Source organism: Epargyreus clarus, unplaced genomic scaffold (assembly GCF_041222505.1).
Source record: "Epargyreus clarus isolate Ecla_fem2 unplaced genomic scaffold, WU_Ecla_fem_2.2 ptg000010l, whole genome shotgun sequence".
Lineage (NCBI taxonomy): Eukaryota > Metazoa > Arthropoda > Insecta > Lepidoptera > Hesperiidae > Epargyreus > Epargyreus clarus.
In genome coordinates, this window is record NW_027332218.1 from 307,553 (window position 1) to 327,491 (window position 19,939).

Here is a 19,939-nt window from a genome sequence, read left to right on the forward strand (position 1 = left end):
GTGGATTTACGTTATATTTCTGTGACATAAACGGTGTCTCCGTATTGTATCGTCTCTTTTAAGTTTAAGATATATGAATGTGTTTGTACATAATTATACTTTCTTTGATTACATTAGTAACTTAATCCGTGCAAAAATTTCCATTGTACCCAAATCTTTGAAAAATCAACGATACCTAGCTGGGATTCAAACTATGGATCTCTATCGTGCGAGGCTGTGTATATTGCTGGTATATTTTAACATGAAAATATTAAAACAAAAAGGCACTGGACTTATTGTTATTACTTATTAAATTAGAAAACCACGTATTGTCAATAACTTTCAAAATATCAAGCTGAACGAGTAAAGGCTGGGAAGTTTACATTAATTATTTCCTCTATCATTTATTTACAAACACTGCGAAGGTGCCCAAAATCGAAATTTGCTTTCCCGAGAGCGGTGCGACCTCAACTCGGTAAAACAAAATTCAATTTCCAAAACAAGCAAGCGCCGCTTCCAACTTCCCACTGATTTTCAAATTATACAATTTTCACGCAATTTAATGAAACTTTGACATTTTCATAACTTTATTGATGATGTGCGTAATTTATAACTTGCTTACGATTTATTTAGCAATTAATTAAGTAGCTACGCCTCTGACGACGAGAAATGAAGAGAGCAGGAAACCGTTCGATTCAAGACTGAATATTTTTCAACTTTTTTTGCGTGATCGCCACATATACATACCATTGGCTTACATGTGTGTTATATATTGGCCTTAACCACCATAGTTAGGCATTCGCCTTATACAAAATTATCAAGAAGTCATCCGATCCTGTACCGCCGCCGTGCCGTGGGAACGCTTACTTCGTACCACCGCTCCGTTTCCATCATCCGTTCCGAACGTGGGAATTCACTCTGGGCGCTAACATCGCCCCAGCAAGTCACTTAGAATAGTTAGTTATAATTTAGGTTAGATTTAATCCAAAACTTGTAATATTCGGTTTTGATTAAATACATGTATATAAGTAATTCGGTCTTTCTGTATCCTGGCTGCTGCATCCCGACGCAAAACATAACTTGTGCCTTCATGTCTATTTATATTTTGTTGTTCTGGCTGTTGTTTGGACAGATATTGTACTCAAGTAAATTAAATTGTTGCCCCTTAGAATTATTTGGAATGAAAGAAATAACTTTATTACGTAATGCTTCTTATTATGCCTTACTTTGCCTCTGTAATCAAACTACGCAAAAATCTATTTTTAAATCCTTAGTCCCAACCCACGAGCAATTGCTCATACTTTATTATATTGATTTCTTGTGCCTATTAATAAGACATTAGAAATAAAGGTAAATACAAAGTTACAAAGAGTAAAATAAATAGACCCTAAAATTTTATAACGCTAAACTTCCAGTCTGGTCCAATCGACCGATAATATAATTCTCTTCTTGTTTTTATTATAAAATGTTCAACTTTGAAACTAAAAGGACGAGTTGGGTAACTCTGTAAAGGTTCTACTTTGATGTTCTTACTGGTACGGTGAATATAATTTGTATTTCATAAAGTTTTTAGAGACAGTCTACTGATACAGTGGACTTAAAGGTGGGTACTGACTGGGAACTGGGAGCTGTATGGCGATGTTACAATAAAATACCAGACTATATCTTGAATCTCATAGAAATAAAGTTTGAACAGATCATGAATTAGGGACTGGATAAAAAGGCGTACATTAACACAAGTGATTTTCATGCTCTACAGACGTCAAAAATCCACAGAAAGACAGGAATAGGAATAAGAATAATTTAAAAACCTTTACAGTGAGTTTCTTGTCACAATTTCCCAAAATCGTGTTTAAATACGGCAGGTGTATAAAACAAAAAAATATTGATAATTTGTGAGTTCCCCCTATATGAATAGTGATCCTTTTGTAACAGATCGACATCTAATATGTTACGCGTACCAGTGGACATTTCATACGGACTTTGATTTATGAGACGGTGTGTGTTCCACGACAGCAATGGAATTTGTTTGTTTTCTTATTGTTAAGATAAATGCGAATGTTATTGGCCAGTGCCGTTATAAAATATTATATTTTATATAGGTAATTGATAAAGGATATTTTTGTAATTGTTCTATTATAATTAAAATTTACATTAATTTGATAACTAATAAGTTTAATTTTACACCCGCTATTATTTCATGCAATGTTTTCCCTTCCAAAAGTTGAAGTTTGCCAAATCGCATACTAGAAATCATCAAACTAGGCAAAATCTGAAAAGATCGATTATAACTAACGGGCACTAGTCTAGTACTAAGAATGTAGGAAGGGTAATAATATAAAAAAAATACGTTTGAATATTTGCAAGTATTCGTAATAGTACTTGTATGTCAACACCTCTCATTCACAAAACCATAATACATGGTCGCGTAAGCCCTTCGGCGCTGACCGTAAGGGTTAACATGTGACCCGCTTCAATTAGGACGCGCTTACGGGTTAAACAAGCCATGCGGCATGCCCAGGGTTGCTACTATGTCCGTCATTTGGATGTGATTTCAGGTAAAATAATTTTAGGGTTAACTTAGTTAGAATTATTTCTTCAGTGTGTCTATATTTTTTAATTATATTAATTAATCCATTACTTTAAGTGGGCTGTGATTGTTTGTGATCGATGCCTAGATTGTTTTAGTTGGATGGATAATTATTGTGTTTATTGATATCAGTCATTTTAAACGTTTTTGAAAATGTTAAAAACTTTAAAAAATGTCTTTACGTTTTGTAGAGTATACTCCACAACGATTTAACCATAGGAAGTCTATACTTGATCAATGGTATTATTTTCGTTCTTTTATAATAAGCTGTAATGTGTCCATGACAATTAGTATAGCTAATTTGTTATGCTCGGAGAGGATGGGACAAATGGTGTTTTGGGAAATCTGTTGGGGCCGCATGATATATGAGTGGTACATAGGACTCAAGAGACTTAGGAATGTTTCTGTTAGCTGCAACTGTAATGATGATAAATGATGAATTTAAATTTCTGTTCCTGGGTCTGGGTGTTTATGGGAATCCTAGTGCGGGACTGTGAGTGCAGTAAATATCTTTAAGTGTAAAAAACCAATTTACTTCGGATATAATACATTTGTTTTTATAAAAATACATCAACTCTATAACCCTACAATGCGATGTCGTAAACCACTAGGATGAGTGAGGTCGCGGGATAACCCGACCTCGTTAAATTTTCAACACGTTCTTAATAAGGTCTTATGAGGTCGTACCTTCTCGTTTTAACGGTTTAATGAACGGTCGGAACTGTATCGATTGTTTTGTTTGTAGGTAATACGAGTAAATAAATAAATAAACGCTTTCTACACTCACAGCCCCACACTAGGATTCCCTGTGTCGTGGGTGCCATGGACACACATATAGTCAAATACACAAACACCCAGACCCAGAAACAGAAATCTAAATTCATCAATCAGATATCTATCAGAGTAAATATTTTTTCTCTGGCTCTGACTGCGTGCTCATTCTTCCTCGCGCAACCGATCGGCTCCTATTGCGAGCGCATCCGCTTTCAGATCTTTACCAGCCGGTCTATGTGAAGTAGTTGGCGGCTCAGCTCCTGCCAATTCCAAGCGTATACGATCCGGTCTGTGTGACCCTAAGCATTCCCTTTGGAATTGGTGGGTGACCTGCTAATACTTCTTAGTCAAGGAGCCTTTAAGCGTATCATATACTTTAAAAATATGAACCATCTAATGCGTTTCTTAAACAGCTGAAATGTGAAACTCACCCCTATTTACAGTGAAACTTGGTTAAGTGGGACCTGGATAAGTGAGAAACCTCCATAACTGGAACTCATGCTGAGGTCCCAACCCTTTGTATGAATTACCTCTGTTAGTGGGACGAGGTAAACCTCTATATCTGGGATTTGTTCTTTCGATTTATCATCATAGTTACCTCTATAACTGAGACAGCGAGTAAATTTTATATGCATAAACCTCTGTACTGAGATAACATTGTTTGTTTACTCATTCTTATTCTACACACAAATTCCACACGTAATTCCAAGTACGTAAGTACAAATTTTGAGCTTCAATTACCTTCAGTTTTAGTTTCGCTTTACTATCATACAGATGTTTATTTGAAAAATGTCAAAACGAAAGCTACAATCGTTATCATTACGTGAATATTAATGGAACCCTCTGTAAATGAGACAGATATTTATTTATACCTGTATATCTGAGACACTGGGTAAGTGGAATACCTCTATAAGTGAAACGACATTGCAGGTCCCTTGATGTCTCACTTAACCAGGTTTCACTGTACTACCTGGTGTCGTTAAATCTGCCAGAGGGGTACAAATCGTTTTGAATGTTTTTTTAACGACGCCTCATGCATCGGTCAGGCTACCCCCGAGCTGTGACACCCTTGTAAGGGGGATGTTTGTTTTCCCCCTTGGTTAAGACTGATGTTATAAGAATAAGAAATGAATAAGAAATAATAAAAATGAAATAATAAGTTTGCCTTTTTAAAGGCCTCCATTAAGGTTTTACAATTTCTTTTCAATGATTACCTAATCAATGACTTAATGTGCCCTTCGACGGAATAAAGCAGGTGTGAGAAGCCACTAGCGGTAACCCATCCAACTCTCGATGTTGCTTAACTCTCATGAGCGCTTATTTATTAACTCCTCCTACTATATGTATGTTTTATATAATTTTATTAAATATTCATATTTCATATCTCGTCTTATAGCTTTGTCTCTATTTATCCCTTTTTTGGAGATTTTTGACTAGAATATATTGTCTATGTTAGAAGAGTGGGGAACCCAGTATCACCGATTTTCCAACCCAGCCTTTGCCTCTTGTTCATTACTTCCTATGAAACGATATAAACTATCCTTATTTATTGTATATAAATATACTTGTTAATATGTAATTTAAGTATTGTTTTGTATTTATTCCAGCGTCCATAACTGGCTTCCCCGTATCAAAGACAAGTGCGCAGTTGTTGCACTTACGCTCTCTGTTGAAAGGTTCGACTTTGTGTAAAAAATATATAACAAGTATACTTTAAAAAGTTAATCTATTAATGATTTACAGCTAATTATCAACAGCTTTTAATTAATAATATTTTTTTAAAGGTTTTATGTTTTGCGATAAACTGAATTTAATACCCAGTAGAGGGATTTAATCCTGTACTAAAATTTAAAAATATTTGATACGCTAAGGGTCAGTTTTCATGATTTATTAAATTTAATAATTTTATATTTTTTTCTGATATAAATAATGATTAGAATTTGTATTGAAAAAAGTTTTACTTATTATAAATGCATTAAAAGTTAAAATATTTTATATTATAATAATATATAATATATTTATGCATAGAATGACACGTAGTGTGTTTATGGTTTAACAGCGTTTTATTATAATAAAACTAATAAATAAAACTAAACCACTAATGTGTGAGCTAACGCTATCCTATATTAAGTACATTATACATGTTGTTATCTATAAGACATTTTTTTCTTTAATGATGAAAAAATAAAGTGAAAAAATTCCCTATAGTATCATGAAACCCATTGTATTTTTTTAATTTATTTTTGGGAGTCCAATATTGGACGTAGGCTTCCCCTAACTGGTGCAACTCAAATGCCAAGAAAATAGCTAATAACATAGTTCCCAGTGATGTATGTATATTTAAAGTCACTTTCTTAATATGTTTAGTACTAGATTTTACCCGTAACTTCCCGGTCAGAAATTTTTACCTATCCGTAGGGAACGGTACATTTTTTCGGGATAAAAGCTACTCTATAATCTTTTCTAAACCCTTAACAACGTGTGTACAAAATTCCATGACAGTCGCTTATGTAGTTAAGGCATGAAAGTGTAACATACACACAACCTCACATTCGCATTTAAAACATTAGTTAGGATTTACACTACTGTACCACTACCATGAGTTTACAAAAGTATTACTCGCTAGCGACTGCGTAAAATAAATGTATGAAAAATTGTACAGCGCCTCTGGTGGTTACTCGTAGAACTTAAATCCGTAGTGGCGTAATTCGATACGTAGGTTTTTTACGTATCGAAATCAAATCGCTAGCGAATGTCATTATGATCTATTGCCATACAAATTCGGTCCCATGAGTCATTAATTTGACAGACGTTGTCAAGAAATACCGTAACGATAGTAGTTATGTTATTCACTAGCAAAATGACAATAGTTTTCTATTTACAATTTCTATAGTGGCGTTTCTATGCCAACTCATGGTAGTGCTACTGGACAAAGGTCTCTCCTAAGTTTATTAGCGCCATACATACCCGTAGCATGCCCTATGGTTAACCACTGTATTATTCAGGTTGTCAGTCCAAAGTAAACCAAAAAGTAGCCGCGTTTGAGCTCGGTACGTTAAATTGACAAAAGAAACCAAAAACCCTGGTCTATTCGAACACAGGTGTGATAACAAGGGTGTGATGGAAAAGAAACCAAAACGTTTCTTTACCGAAGTGCCGGGTTCATTCATTGTCTGTTCTATTGCTTTTTGTGAGTCCATCCAGACCGGACCTTTTGTACGAAAGTTCAAAGGTTATAAACGGGGACCGTTATTGGGAATTTATTTTTGATTGACTTTAAATGTTCTTCTGATTATCTGAATTACAAATTGTTTAACTTAAAACAATTTTGTCCAAAGTACATTTTTATGGAGTTCAAAGTAGTTGTACGTATCTGGCGGCTCAGAGGTCCTCGTGAACAAAGTAACTTTGAAGGACGTCGAATATATGATAAACATATTACTGCAGAATCATTATAAAATAGAAATAAATGTTTCCCTGGTCGGATTGCTTAAAGCTCATTCACGTTATTACTTCGTCTCTTAAGTGATCTATTTCATTCCGTTCTAAAGAATTAGTGATAGTATGATTGAAAGTGGTAGAACCCTTTGTGTCTCGACTCCGGCACCACCACCGCCAAATCTACTTCTGCCTAATAATAGCAGTATTTAGCACTGATGTGTTCTGGTTTTAAAGGTGTGGTAAGGGCGACATACTTTTATGAGGCGTTCCAGCTTAGTCTTCAGGGGTAGCGGCGCATGTGGGGCCTATCTCAGGTAGGAATCTAATCTTATCATGGGTTGATTACAGATGTCCATGAGCGGCAGTAGCCATTTACCATCAGGTGGATTGTATGCACGTCTGTTACTCATGTATTATAAAAAAAAGATCTAGCATTTTTACAGTCACTATATCCTTAACCCACGAGGTTACTGGAGCACCGCTACACATAAAAGTTAAGCCGAACGTTTATGTGTTCATCGGCTAAAGAAACATCGTAAACGAAGTAATGGTTAACGTTTACGCAAGACGCAGTTGGGTTTGAGAATAACTGTTGGTATAAAGGTAGGAGTGTTGGAAGGAAAAATTAAGTTGTTAAAGTTTACGTTTACCAGTTCTAACAATTACATACAAAAGAAAATCTTATAAATGGTAAGTGCCTACTGCCGCCCATGGACATCTGTAAACAACGAGTAAAAATGAATTCCCACCGTAGGACTAAGCTGGAATGCCTCGAAAAAGTATGTCTTCCTTATCCCACGCTTGAAACCAGAACACAGCAGGGCTTATGGCTTAAAGCAGGGTTATAAATACAATAGCTATAGGAGGGTTATGTACCACCATTTTTTTTTGGTATTTATTAATTTTGTTATTATGACAGACGCAGCAAACAACATTTTAAACAATATTCATATCAGGAGGCATGGCAGTGCCTCCGCCAAGTCGAGTACAGTTTAATAGTAAGTACTAAGAATGCGTAACGTAACGTTATCGCGGCCATAGCAATAGATATTTTAAAAAAATTCAAGTGACTTTTTGTTATGGTTCAAGTAATAGAGCCCTGTAACGGACTGGCAGACAGCCGAGGCTTGATAATAGGGTTCCGTATTACCATAGAGTACGGAACCTTATAAATAAACCAGCTAGCCTGTACAGTTAATCTAGAAGGCTAGTGTCATGTAAATGCTAATCACGCGGTCAATCTCATTAATACGCTTCGCGGCACTGTCATCGCGTTCCGGACAAAATTGCTTCTGCTTCTATAACGAACTCATCAAAGTTTGTTACGCGGTCGCGAAGTAAATTTGTTTTTCAAGTTTTTATTATTCAACGAGCTTATCGAGGTGTTGCTACGGTTTTTCGATTTACACGCTGAAACCCTAGGTATTTTCGAAGTATGATAATGTGGATAAATTAAAAAAATGTTAATAAATATACACAGTGATTGAGACAAACTGTTTTAATTGTTATTTCACAGTGTGTTATCTGTATTTCACCTGTTTTTTTTGTGGGTTTAATATTATATATAAATAATTTATTTCTTTATGCATAAGTCTATAAAAATTCATGTCTTCACAAAATTTATGAAAATAAACAAAAAAAATATTTAGCAGCTCGAGAATAGAACCTGAAACATTTTGCGTATTAAAACGATATGCTTCTAATTATGTATATAATAGTTATGATGACTTGTTACTAGTTAAAAGCATTTTTTTTAAAAAGTTCACCTCGGATTCTTTAAGTTGATTAATTAAAGCAAAGAAAGCCTGAAGGCCTAAACCAGACTAAACCCAAGCTAAATAAAAAGATAGAGTTAAAGTAAATCTAATCTCATAGCACATTATTGTAAGTTCTGAACCTTTAAACAAGTCCCGGGCAAAATTAATTCGGCTTCTTTAAGCAACTCATCGAAGTTTGCTGCGCGGTCGCGAAGCTAATTTGTTTTTACAACTTTTTTATTGTTTAATATTTTTCCAGAAAGTTTGAATATTTTATTTTTGTTTTCCGCTTCTCACTTTATAAGAATCTCTATTGTAGTCGCGGTAATACTTTCTAGGTCATACTCTGCCGCGTGGCTGTTGTGTTTGTTATTGAAGACGGTATATTAAATTTAAGCTAAATATTAAGAACTACGACAGTGATAGTTAAGAAACTCGGCCTCTCGATTGAGGGGTCCGCGGTTCATATCCCAGGCACGCACCTCTGATTTTTCAAAGTTATGTGCGTATTACAAATTAATTATCACTTGTTAAACGGTGAAGAAAAACATCATGAGGAAACCTGCATACCTGAGAGGTTTATAAAAAAAATCTCAAAGGTATGTGAGGTCTACCAATACGCACTTGGCCATCGCGGTGGACTATGGCCTAATCCTTCTCATTATGAGAGGAGACCCGTGGCCGTGGGAAGCTAATGGGTTAATGGGTTGATGATGATTAAGAACTTTATTTTTTAAAAGATTTATGTTATTTAGCAAACGGGAATGATGAACAGGTTCACCTGATGGTACGAGTAAGTGATCACTGCTACCCGTGAACATCTGAAACCAAGGTCATGTAGAACAAGGGTTCTACCTAAAGTCAATTACAGATGTGTTGCCACTCCTATGGACTCCGATAGACGCCTATTTTTTTGATAGTAAGGTAGAAATACTTATCTAAGGCGTTACAACTTGACCCTCAGAGGTAGCAAGGCATCTGTAGCTGATCTTAGTAATCTAATCTTAACTGGGATTGATTACTGATGTCCATAGGGGGCAGTTGCCACTTATCAGTGGATTGCATACTAATTTGCAACTTCTTTTATGTAAAAACAATATACAATCAAGATAATCATCAAATCGATATACAATCAAGAATAATAAACAGTTTACCGATTGCAGTTAAATCCATCAAGTGAATGAAGAATGATAATTCATTTATGAATTTATTCAACAACGATGCTAATTATTTTGTGTCGAAAATTAATATCAGCCACTAATTAGCAAATATAATTTATGTGAAATGAGTTCATTGAAAGACAATAGTTATGATAACGGTGGTTTAGGTATATTGAAAGGTAGTAAATAAGTGTCTTTTTTTTATAACATAGGAGTAGTAGATACGAGCATGCAGGCTACCTGATGGTAATTGGCTTTTGCCGCCCATGGACATCTGTAACCCTAGATAGGATTAGATATTCCTACCTGAGATTGGCCACAGATGCGCCGCTACCCCGGAGGACTAAGCTGGAACGCCTCGAAAAAGTATGTCTCCCTTACCACACCCTTCAAAACGGAACACAGCAGCGCCTAACACTGCTGCTATTAGGCAGACTTATTTGTAGCGTACAGTGGTTTTGCTTTTTGGCGGAAAGGTTAGGATCCTGGCTGACTTACGTAATTATAAAGTGATCTCTTAGTCCTCAGGAGAGACTAAGCGTCTGTTATATGCATTAAGTAGAAATCCCATTCTATCTACCTTTCTTGGTCCTATTCTACCATCTAGTTCTATTCGAATGGACTGCATGCCCATTTCCTACTTTTACCATTATGTAAATTGACATTATAATCCAACGAAACAAGTAAAACAACTGTGAAATTATATTTAAAGCTATGCAAAGAGTTGATGTCAAATAAAAGTTACATACTCAAGTTATATACACATTTGTTGTTATAGCGCCCACCGTAATAAGAGTATATACTACATAGGTAAAAAATCATGTGTCTGTCTATTACAGTTGAAGATATCTCTTCAACTGTATCGAGTCCTGTGACAGACAGACATAGGGACTGCCACCGAAGGCTTAGTGATAGGGTTCCGTTTTTACCCTTCGTATACGGAACCCTAACAATACAAATAAATGTGGAACAGTTTCAGATTCCGGCTTATATTTTGATAGTTCCCAATTTGGTGCGGCTTAGCTGCGCTTAACGCGTCGCTAGCTCGCCCGTAACATCGCACGTTCATATTTGCGTAGCTTGCCTAGAGTAGCTTTCCATAGAGGCAACTTTATATTACCAATTCTCTTTTATCAGCCATTATTATTTATTTTCAAATAGAAACAAACAATTAATAAAGAAATACCTATTAGGGAAGTTATTGAGTGTTATCCAGTAAGGAATTAGTAGTCATTCAAATTGGCGTTTTTTAGCGTAGGTTTTCGATGGATTTATATCTATGGTTCAATAGCCGCGACAAAGTTGTTGCAAAATAGTGTCACGTAGCGTAACAGACCTCTTAAGACTACTACAAAGAAATATTTTTATGTGGTCTCGGGTCCGTTGCAATTGTCTATTATGGTTGCTGTGCAAGTATTGTCAGTAGAATGCGAAAAAAAACTATCTTGAAAAAAATCGTTTAAGTTGTCGAAATTTCGCTAGTTTTTCATGTCTATCGTGGCGACCCTCACTTATGGAGGCCCCGTGGCAGTAGTCCCGTCTGCCCTCTAAATCTGGGGTTGAAAGGCCTCTACAAAGTGTCTACTCTATCTCGCATTGTATGCGGTGTGCCGGTGCGAGCAAAGCGGGGCGCCTCGCTTGTACGTTGTTTTTAATTGTTTTGTCCGCGCTCACCGTTTTACAGATTTTAGCACACTACGCAAGATAAACATTTTTATGTTAACGTTTTAAGTAATTGCTGAATTTCATTTACTGTTGGAATGCTATCTGATCGTGGGGTGCTTTATCCTGAAGTAGATATGCAATCCATTTGAATGCGATCACATACATGTATACGTGAAACTGCAAATTGTTAAATATTTCTGTATGAAGCTGATCAATTACATATGTCTGTTACCATCTTAAAAAATAACAAGGTAGAATAAATTGTCATATTACATTATAAACCACTCAAGTGTATTCAATATCTATATAAACGTACCTACTCAATTTTCTCGGAGGCTCTCACACATTAGCAATAATAAGGTTTTTTAAAATTATAGCCTTCTTTTACTTGTAATGTTATGTGTATTACATTTATTATTGTCATCTTAGTATTATATTAATATTAGCAAATAAAAAGCAATGTTATTAGAAGATTTTGTAACATTTTTACCCGGACTAAGGAATATAAATACGTGTAAAGGTACATTAAGACTAAGTGATCATAGGATAGCCTATATTTGAACCCTGAATATATTTTACCCTGAACCAATCTGAACCTGACACCAGTCAGACATACACAAATATTATAGTATATTTATAAATATTTTTTTCGTATTTTTATAAAAAATCACATAACGTTACTTGAACCACGAAGCGGAACTCCGCGTCTCTATAACCGCACCCAGCCCGCGGGCTCGCAATCACACGCACAGTTCTCCATCTCGTCTGTTGTATTATTCACAAATGTCAAATTTGTGCGCGAAATGAGTTTCCCGGAGATAAGGCTGTATTTGAACAAAACAAATATTACACATAACGAGTGATTCGCAGGTGTACATTTGTACCTATATTTCTGAAATGTATGTAAACCTGTATTTTTCATAGGTAAAGGAGCAGTAGAGGAGAATGCATTGCTTGCTTGATGGTAAATGGCTACTGCTGCTTATGGACATCTGTAATCAATCCTAGATAATATTAGGTTCGACGTGAGGTCGGCCACAGTTGCGTCGCTACCCAGGAGGATTAAGCTGAACAGTCTCGAAGGAGTACGTCTTCTTCACCACACCAATCTAACCAAAACGTAGCACTCAATACTGCTGTGATTAAGCAAAAGTAGGTGTGGTGTCGCCGGAGTGGAATCACACAGGGTTCCAATTATCAAAATTTGAAAACAAGATTGGAAAGATTAAGTAATTATAACAGGCGTATGAAGAAATTGTCAAATATTGATTTTTGGTAGGGGCAAGAAATCTATCCTAGATTGGTTGTTAAGGATAGGCGTAAATAAATGGTGCGCATTCCGTCTACTAGTTTTAGTGCTGAGGAAATCTTCGTACATGACGAGTAAACTGTCCAAGCATACGAGATACGAGATGGAACTTCAAACGTCCATTAGTAAGTCTTACCATGGTTCGCTACTTCCGACAATTCCCAGGCGTTACATTCGATTCCCAGTTGTTGATCGGATTGATTCTAACCGATCTAATAAATCAAAGATATGTTATGCTAACTGCATCTACATTCGCTATAAAATGATTTGGTTTGAAGGATTTTCTATACAATACTTTGCATACAGTTATTCGTAATATTTTATTAAGTCTAAGTATGATTTAGTATAAAAGGAAGGACGATGTACTTAAACAAATTTAACAAATAAAAAAAATACAATATTTTTGATTCAAAAAAGAAAGTATTTGAAAATATTTTTCAAACTATTTTATTTTTTCTTCAACGGTTATCCTTTCTGTACTCATAGCTCCATACTGTGATCGTATTTGCTATGGACACACACAAAGAGGAATACACAAATTCCTGGACCTAGGACAGACTAAATTCATCATTTTGATGGTTGTCTGTCCGGGAATTGAACAGGAACCCTCTATGTGTCATACCCTTATTATTTTTTGCCCCGCGAGTCATCAATCCACATTTTACTTTCTATATTTTTATAACCTCAAACGTATTTGACCGCTTTCTCAAAAAAGCTTGCAAAATGGTCTTTTTTTGGTCAGTGTAATGTAATGTAAACGCTGAACGTTTTTCATATTACATTACATTACATTTACATTTGTTTTCCTTCACCCGATATGACTTTCCAATTGGCTCGTGTCGACTCATTTTGCGCCCCGCGGCTAGAACGGTTAACATGACCCGATTTTGGGTAATGTTACAAATATGTACTTACTTATAATATATCTCTACATACTCAGACTAAAAAGTTAGACGTAGCTTTTTGAAGAAAACGTTAAAGCATACGAAACTATTGCCGGTTTGTTAAGTACCTATATATATGTGCACGATGTGCTTTAATACAATATTTTACGAAAAATGAAATGAAAATATTTTATTTGTATCTATATAGTTACATCAGTAATCCATTGTTGGGGCCTCCTTTTAAGTATATTTATACCTGTAAAGCATTATGTACGAAGCATTCTATTTTTTTTGTTTTTCGATTTCTCAAGTAAATAAAGGTTCCTCGTTCGATCCGAAATAGAATTGGAGGCATACCAGAAATTTTCCACAGACCAGGACGAGAATAATGTACTCCCTTACCACGCTCTACAATACATTTGTGACTGACCTTAGGAAAACGTTCAATTCCATTTGGTTGAAATTCATCATCATCATCATGATCAACCCTTTACTGTACCACTACGGGTCACGTGTCTCTTCTCAGAATGAGAAAGATTAGGCCATCATAATCCACCGCGCAGGCCGAGTGCATGTCTACCAGACATTGGTTTAAATTTCAGATGGTCAAAGGTGGCAATAGTATATAGTAGGCGACTATTTAATAGTATGAAATGGACTGTATGCTAGTTTTACTCTTATATACCCTTATCTTACCTTACCCTTATCTGTCTATATCTCCAGTTACAGCCCTCCGCGAGCACTGGGATGAGGCCAATGCGCGTGTGCTGCAGCGCAAGGCCCAGCTGGACGCGATGCTGGGTGACTCCCAGCGGTACGAGGCCAGACGGCGCGACGCTGACGCCTGGCTCACCAGGATGGAGACCCGGCTCGCCGCCATGACGCCCCCGGGACATACCGCTGATGTGCTCGAGATGCAGCTGCGGGAACAGAAGGTGAGGTTATGTTAGGTTGTATATTAGGTTTGACGAATAATATAATATGGTGCCTAAGGAGTAGACGCACGGACTGACTGACAGATGGACTGATAGTCCTTAGTTTTGCAAGTCTGGATCTAAAAGTCCACTAGTCACAACTCTTTATTTCTGAAGATGGTAGAATTTTTTGTGGTTTGACTCTAGACATCGGCACACCTATTTTGCTTAAAAACAACAATGTTAAGCGCAGCTTGGTTTTGCTTTAAAGGGTGTGATATGGGATACATCCTAATGTGAGGTATTGTAATTTAGCCCTCATGTAGGAAAAATAAACGTTTCATGAAAGTATAAAACAGAAAATCATTAAATATTTAGGTAATTTTAGCCGAGAACTAAATTGAGAACTCTGAGGAGCTGTTACCACTCCTTTGATGACCGCCGTACATACAAGTACATAATACATAAAAATGACGGACGTACAAACTTATTTATTAACTATATACATATTTACATACATACGTAGCGGTCGAATACAGAACCTCCTTTATAAAGTCTGTTAAAAATGCTACAAGCTAGAAAAAGGTGTGACGGCAGTACGTATAAGAGAACTTACTTTATCGGTAAGAATTTTAATACATATAAGAAGATGTATTATCACATATATCTCACCTAATGAACGAGTAACGAGGCCTCCAGAAAAGGTCTAAGCAGCCATCTTAATTAATGCTGCCCTGCTCAAAATTCCATTATTGCCGAGTAGTATAATATGGCTGAGGCACTTGTTCTTCTACGGGATGGTCGCGATAAGCTATATTTTTATAACTGTTATCATTAGAGTTATTAAATTACTTAGTTTCGATATTAAAAATTAATCTGGTCGTAAATTTGGAATATGTGAGTGAGATAATGGCTGTTAGTGGCATAATTGCGTAATATCAACGATTAATTTTTGATATTCAGTTAATTTTTGACATACATAAACTCATTCAAAAAAAGATCATTTTCGAAAGATAATTTAAGAAGAACTTTTAATTGCTTTTTATTGAGTTAAATGATGTTAATACGGATGGATCATAATATAAGTTTCTGTTTGAATTAATCGCCATATATTAGTTAGCTATATAATCGAAAAGTTTCAGAATTATTCGTATGTGACGTTTCAGTGACTTCGTTCCCCTCGTCCTTAAATGTCTATCAAAAGATAATAAGACTCGCTGGACTTTGTTAATCTTTACGATTACCTCGTTATCTGTATAACAAGTACCTTACTACCGAAGTGAAATATGCTCCAGGTTTCTCCGGAATTATTCCCCTAATTGCTAGTATTTCCCTAGTAATGAATCGGCAGAAATAACGAGCTCACATTTCAACGTTGGTTATTGCCTTAATTACACAGATAAATACTTGAGTCTATTGAAGGGTAGAAAGTATATAGCTGTTATTTAAGGTAGCTGTTAAGTTGCTGCCGCATGCTTATTTTTCCCGAAAATCAATATTGTTTGTGTTCTGTAAATATATGATTAATGCTTTAATTCCATAATAAATAAGGTTTAAAATTCCACACACTGTATGGTAAAATGCGTATTTAGGTGGTACCACGTGTGGCCACGGACACGTATGTTGCCATGGTCTCATAAGAAAATTAACTTTAATTTAATGCCAATTAAAAAGCTTTAAAAGTAAAAACATATTGAAACCGGTTAACTTTGGGAAGACAAAGTCAGAAATATTTAACAGTAGTATTGACAGAGAGATAGCCCTCATTAACCTCATTTACATATTGACAACGCTTCCAACATTTCATTATTTGCACAATAACTAAAAAATAACTCTTAATATTGTTGACCCGTTTGATTGGGTCTGCTTTTTAATTCAACAGTTATCAATTTTCAAGTATTTTCTTAAATTTAGTTTAGTTATGATTGTGTTCATGTCTCCCGTGGCACAGGCCCTATACAAAGCTAAGTATAAATCATAATATGCCTACCTATTAACCCCTTCTTCTCTTTCCAGTCGTTCCACGCAGAAGTCCACCAATACAAGCACCAGATCGAGCTGTTCGGGCAGCTGACGCAGCGCCTGATCGCGGTCTACCGCAACGACGACACCACTCGCATCAAACGCGCCACCGAAGCCATCAACCATAGATACAATGAGCTTAATAACAGGTATGGAAATAAAAGGAAATGTTTTGTATACATGGTGTAGATAGATGGTGGTTCGACTGCAATTGCACCTCCGCCGCACCTATTTCTGCCTAATACCTACAGTGTTACGCTTACCTATGTTCTTTAAGGTTACAGGGTGTGAGGGAGGTTTTAAGGGTGACATACTTTTTCGATGCGTTCCAACGAAGATCTTAGGGGTAGTAACGCATTTGTGGCCAACCTTAGTTAGAATTCTCTTTACCAGGGTTGATTATAGAAGTCTATGCGCAGCGTAGCCACGTACCATAAGGTGGACAGCATGTTCCTTTGCTAATTCGATATAATATAACATTATGAGTTAAATAAGCATGATATTGAAATGTGTATAGCGCCATCTATTACCGCTTTGAAGAATTAAACGAAACAAAAATTTTAAAATAAAAATTGAGCAACGTTCTTAATTGAGAACGTTAAAGAAAGTAAGATAGATAGATCATACCTTAGATGACTCGAATTTACCATATGATATTATATTGTATTGTAATCCATCCCCACAAAGTAAATTGAAAGACACTGCCATCTACCGAGTGGAGTATACAACTGCCAAAGTGTTGCTAAGAATGCTAAGCTCTGTTTCCAACGCCATCTACTCTTTACAAGTACGTAAAGATGGCAGCACAGTAGCTTACCTCTATTAAAACGTCAAAAGTATGTAGCGTGGTCAATGACATTTGTGGTCTTCAAAAATAAATAAAAATGCATTAAAAACATGCTTGCTAGTTAACAAATAAAGCAATGTTTTTGTTTATTCTCTGTGCAAGAATATTGTTAAAACAATAAAATATAAAGGGGACAAAATTTAAACAAAAGTAGAATAGAATAAATTATTTGCATAGAATACGTACATATTCAGGCGTTACAACCTTTAGGTCCTCTTATTCTGCTTACAATGCGATATAGAAATATTGGTCATAGATTAAAATTGACAATATACAAAAAATCAAAAAATAAAAATTGTAATTTGTAATTGTAATTAAGCTTTATAAGCTTTATAATATATACTTTGAAACTTCAATATTACCCTACGCTTGCAGCATCGTCGCCCGCGGAAAAGCGCTGCATTCAGCAGTTTCATCGCTGCAGAACTTCGACCGTTCACTGGAGAACTTCGTGGCCTGGCTGAGTGAAGCGGAGTCTTTGCTGGACACGGCGGAGAGGGATCCTCATCTGCTAAAGGTATTTATAGAATTAATTTTTTGACATAGTGAATCTACATAGCTTTAGAAGACCACTTCAAAAGACACACAGAGACGAAGACACAATCACCCGGACCTAGTATATATGTCGAAATTAATCATTCACATGTCTGCCTGGTCGGGGATTGATAAGGATTATCGGTGAATAAGTCGTCATGCTTCACTAAAATATCCATGAGATGCAATCCGGTAGACGTAACTTACTATTGCTATTATGTAATATTAGTTTTTGAATTAATTGAATAATAACAGTAGAAAAGATATTTACCAAAGAGAGCATTGAAATATTTTTATGGATACGCTCATTTCAATATTTTGAATAGTTTAATTACCCAAAAAGATATTATGTACTATCAAACTTCTCATCAACGCCATCTGTTGAAAATTGGCGCAACCTTTTAAGCTTGTCTTCACCATGGACCTTCTTTTGGTGACTTTGCAAACAGCGCCATCTGTTGCAGGGTAAGGATATTAAATGTAGCTAAATAGAAAGGTTTTAAGCTACAACGCCATCTATTAAAGCGTACGGAAATTATAATGCTGCTAAAGAGATTTTTTCTAAATCCAACGCCATCTATTGCGAGGTGAAGAAATTAAGAAGTAGCTAACTAGGAAGCTTCTTATTTGACATTTATACAGCGCCATCTCTTACCAGTGCTGTATACTTAAACGACATGAAGGTTTTGTAGTAAAAGTTATTTCTATGTTATTAGATAGATGTCGTTTTTATATCATTTTTAACCTTTTCCGGTTCGTAAAAAGAGCTTTTTTTATGTTTAGCGGATGTTTTTGCTTAATGACATAACACAATAATTTTAATATCATTTTTGTGATATAATTGTAATAAGAAAATTATAGTGGGTTATTTTCATTATTGTGCGGCCAAATTCAAGAACTCTGTGGATTATACTTGTATACTTAGATATTTATTAAAGTAGAAGTCTATTTAAACCTTAAACTTATAGCGTATATATTTTATATTTTTAAGTCGACTTAAGTTCAAAAAGAAATTAACCAAACCCAACATCAAAAAATATTAATTTATCATAATCTTAATGAATATTTTAGAAAGTTTCTTAAACCATAGAAAATGTGAAGTGACAAAAGGGTGGCATATTAAATCTGGAATATAATAAAGATTACGTAATGCCTTATATTTCGTTCTAAAGTACATATTTTGGTTCAACGAATGTGGCATAAATCCACCAATCGCCCCCAGTTATTTGGCGAACTTTGAGAAAGTTCCACAAAACTTTCACCCTCAAATTTTCGGACATTAAAGTTATTGTTTTGGAAAAGCTTGCGCGTTGTTTTCGAGAGCTGCAGCTGTGGATTTTCCTGTAATCATTAGAATATCTATGCATATGGATACAGTGCCATTTTGTAAAGCTTGAAGGTGGGAGAACCCTTTGTGTTTCGACTCCGGCGGCACCACCGCCACACCTATTTCTGCTTGATAACAGCAGTGTTGTGGTTTGAAGTGGGTGGTAAGAGATACGTATACAGAGATGCTTATAGAGACATACTTATCCCAGGCATTTCGATTTAGTCTTAAAAGTTAATAACGCATCTGTGGCCGAACTCAGGTAGGACACTAATTTTATCGTAACAGATGTATATGGGTCGCATACCCACTTACGATCAGGTGAGCATGCTCATTTATTAAAAAAAGTAATATACTTCTTCTTTAGTACATTTATAACAATCTAAATATAATTACCATAGATTCATGACAGAAATGTTTAAATTATTTTTGGCCATTATTCACAAAAAAATAATTAATGAAGAAAGATCGGCAACTTCAAATAATTTTAATACTCACCCAATAATTAATTACCGACTAGATATATTACCATCAAAGTTACTAAACTGATGGAAGTTACAGAAACTTCAGGCTGGTTTCTACCCTTAAAATAATAAACTATCCACAGCCGCAAGTAAAGTGAGGGTCTATAAACTATAAAGTTTAGGGGTTAGAAACTGGTGCTTCGAGGGCTATCGGTCATGTACTAGCCTGTTTTTGATTGATCACTTTTATTCGGTTTAGTGTGCTGTACCCT

General features: G+C 35.6%; 1 protein-coding gene across 1 annotated transcript in view; it reads left to right on the top strand.

The window, feature by feature from the left end:
• The window catches only part of LOC140745602 (dystrophin, isoforms A/C/F/G/H), a 630,858-nt gene that overhangs the window by 236,381 nt on the left and 374,538 nt on the right, over positions 1 to 19,939 (top strand). Inside the window, exons 41-43 of the mRNA XM_073077541.1 lie at positions 14,283 to 14,494; positions 16,490 to 16,644; positions 17,718 to 17,859. Of these exons, the coding sequence (XP_072933642.1) occupies positions 14,283 to 14,494; positions 16,490 to 16,644; positions 17,718 to 17,859 (509 nt within the window). The remainder of the gene's footprint in view (positions 1 to 14,282; positions 14,495 to 16,489; positions 16,645 to 17,717; positions 17,860 to 19,939) is intronic.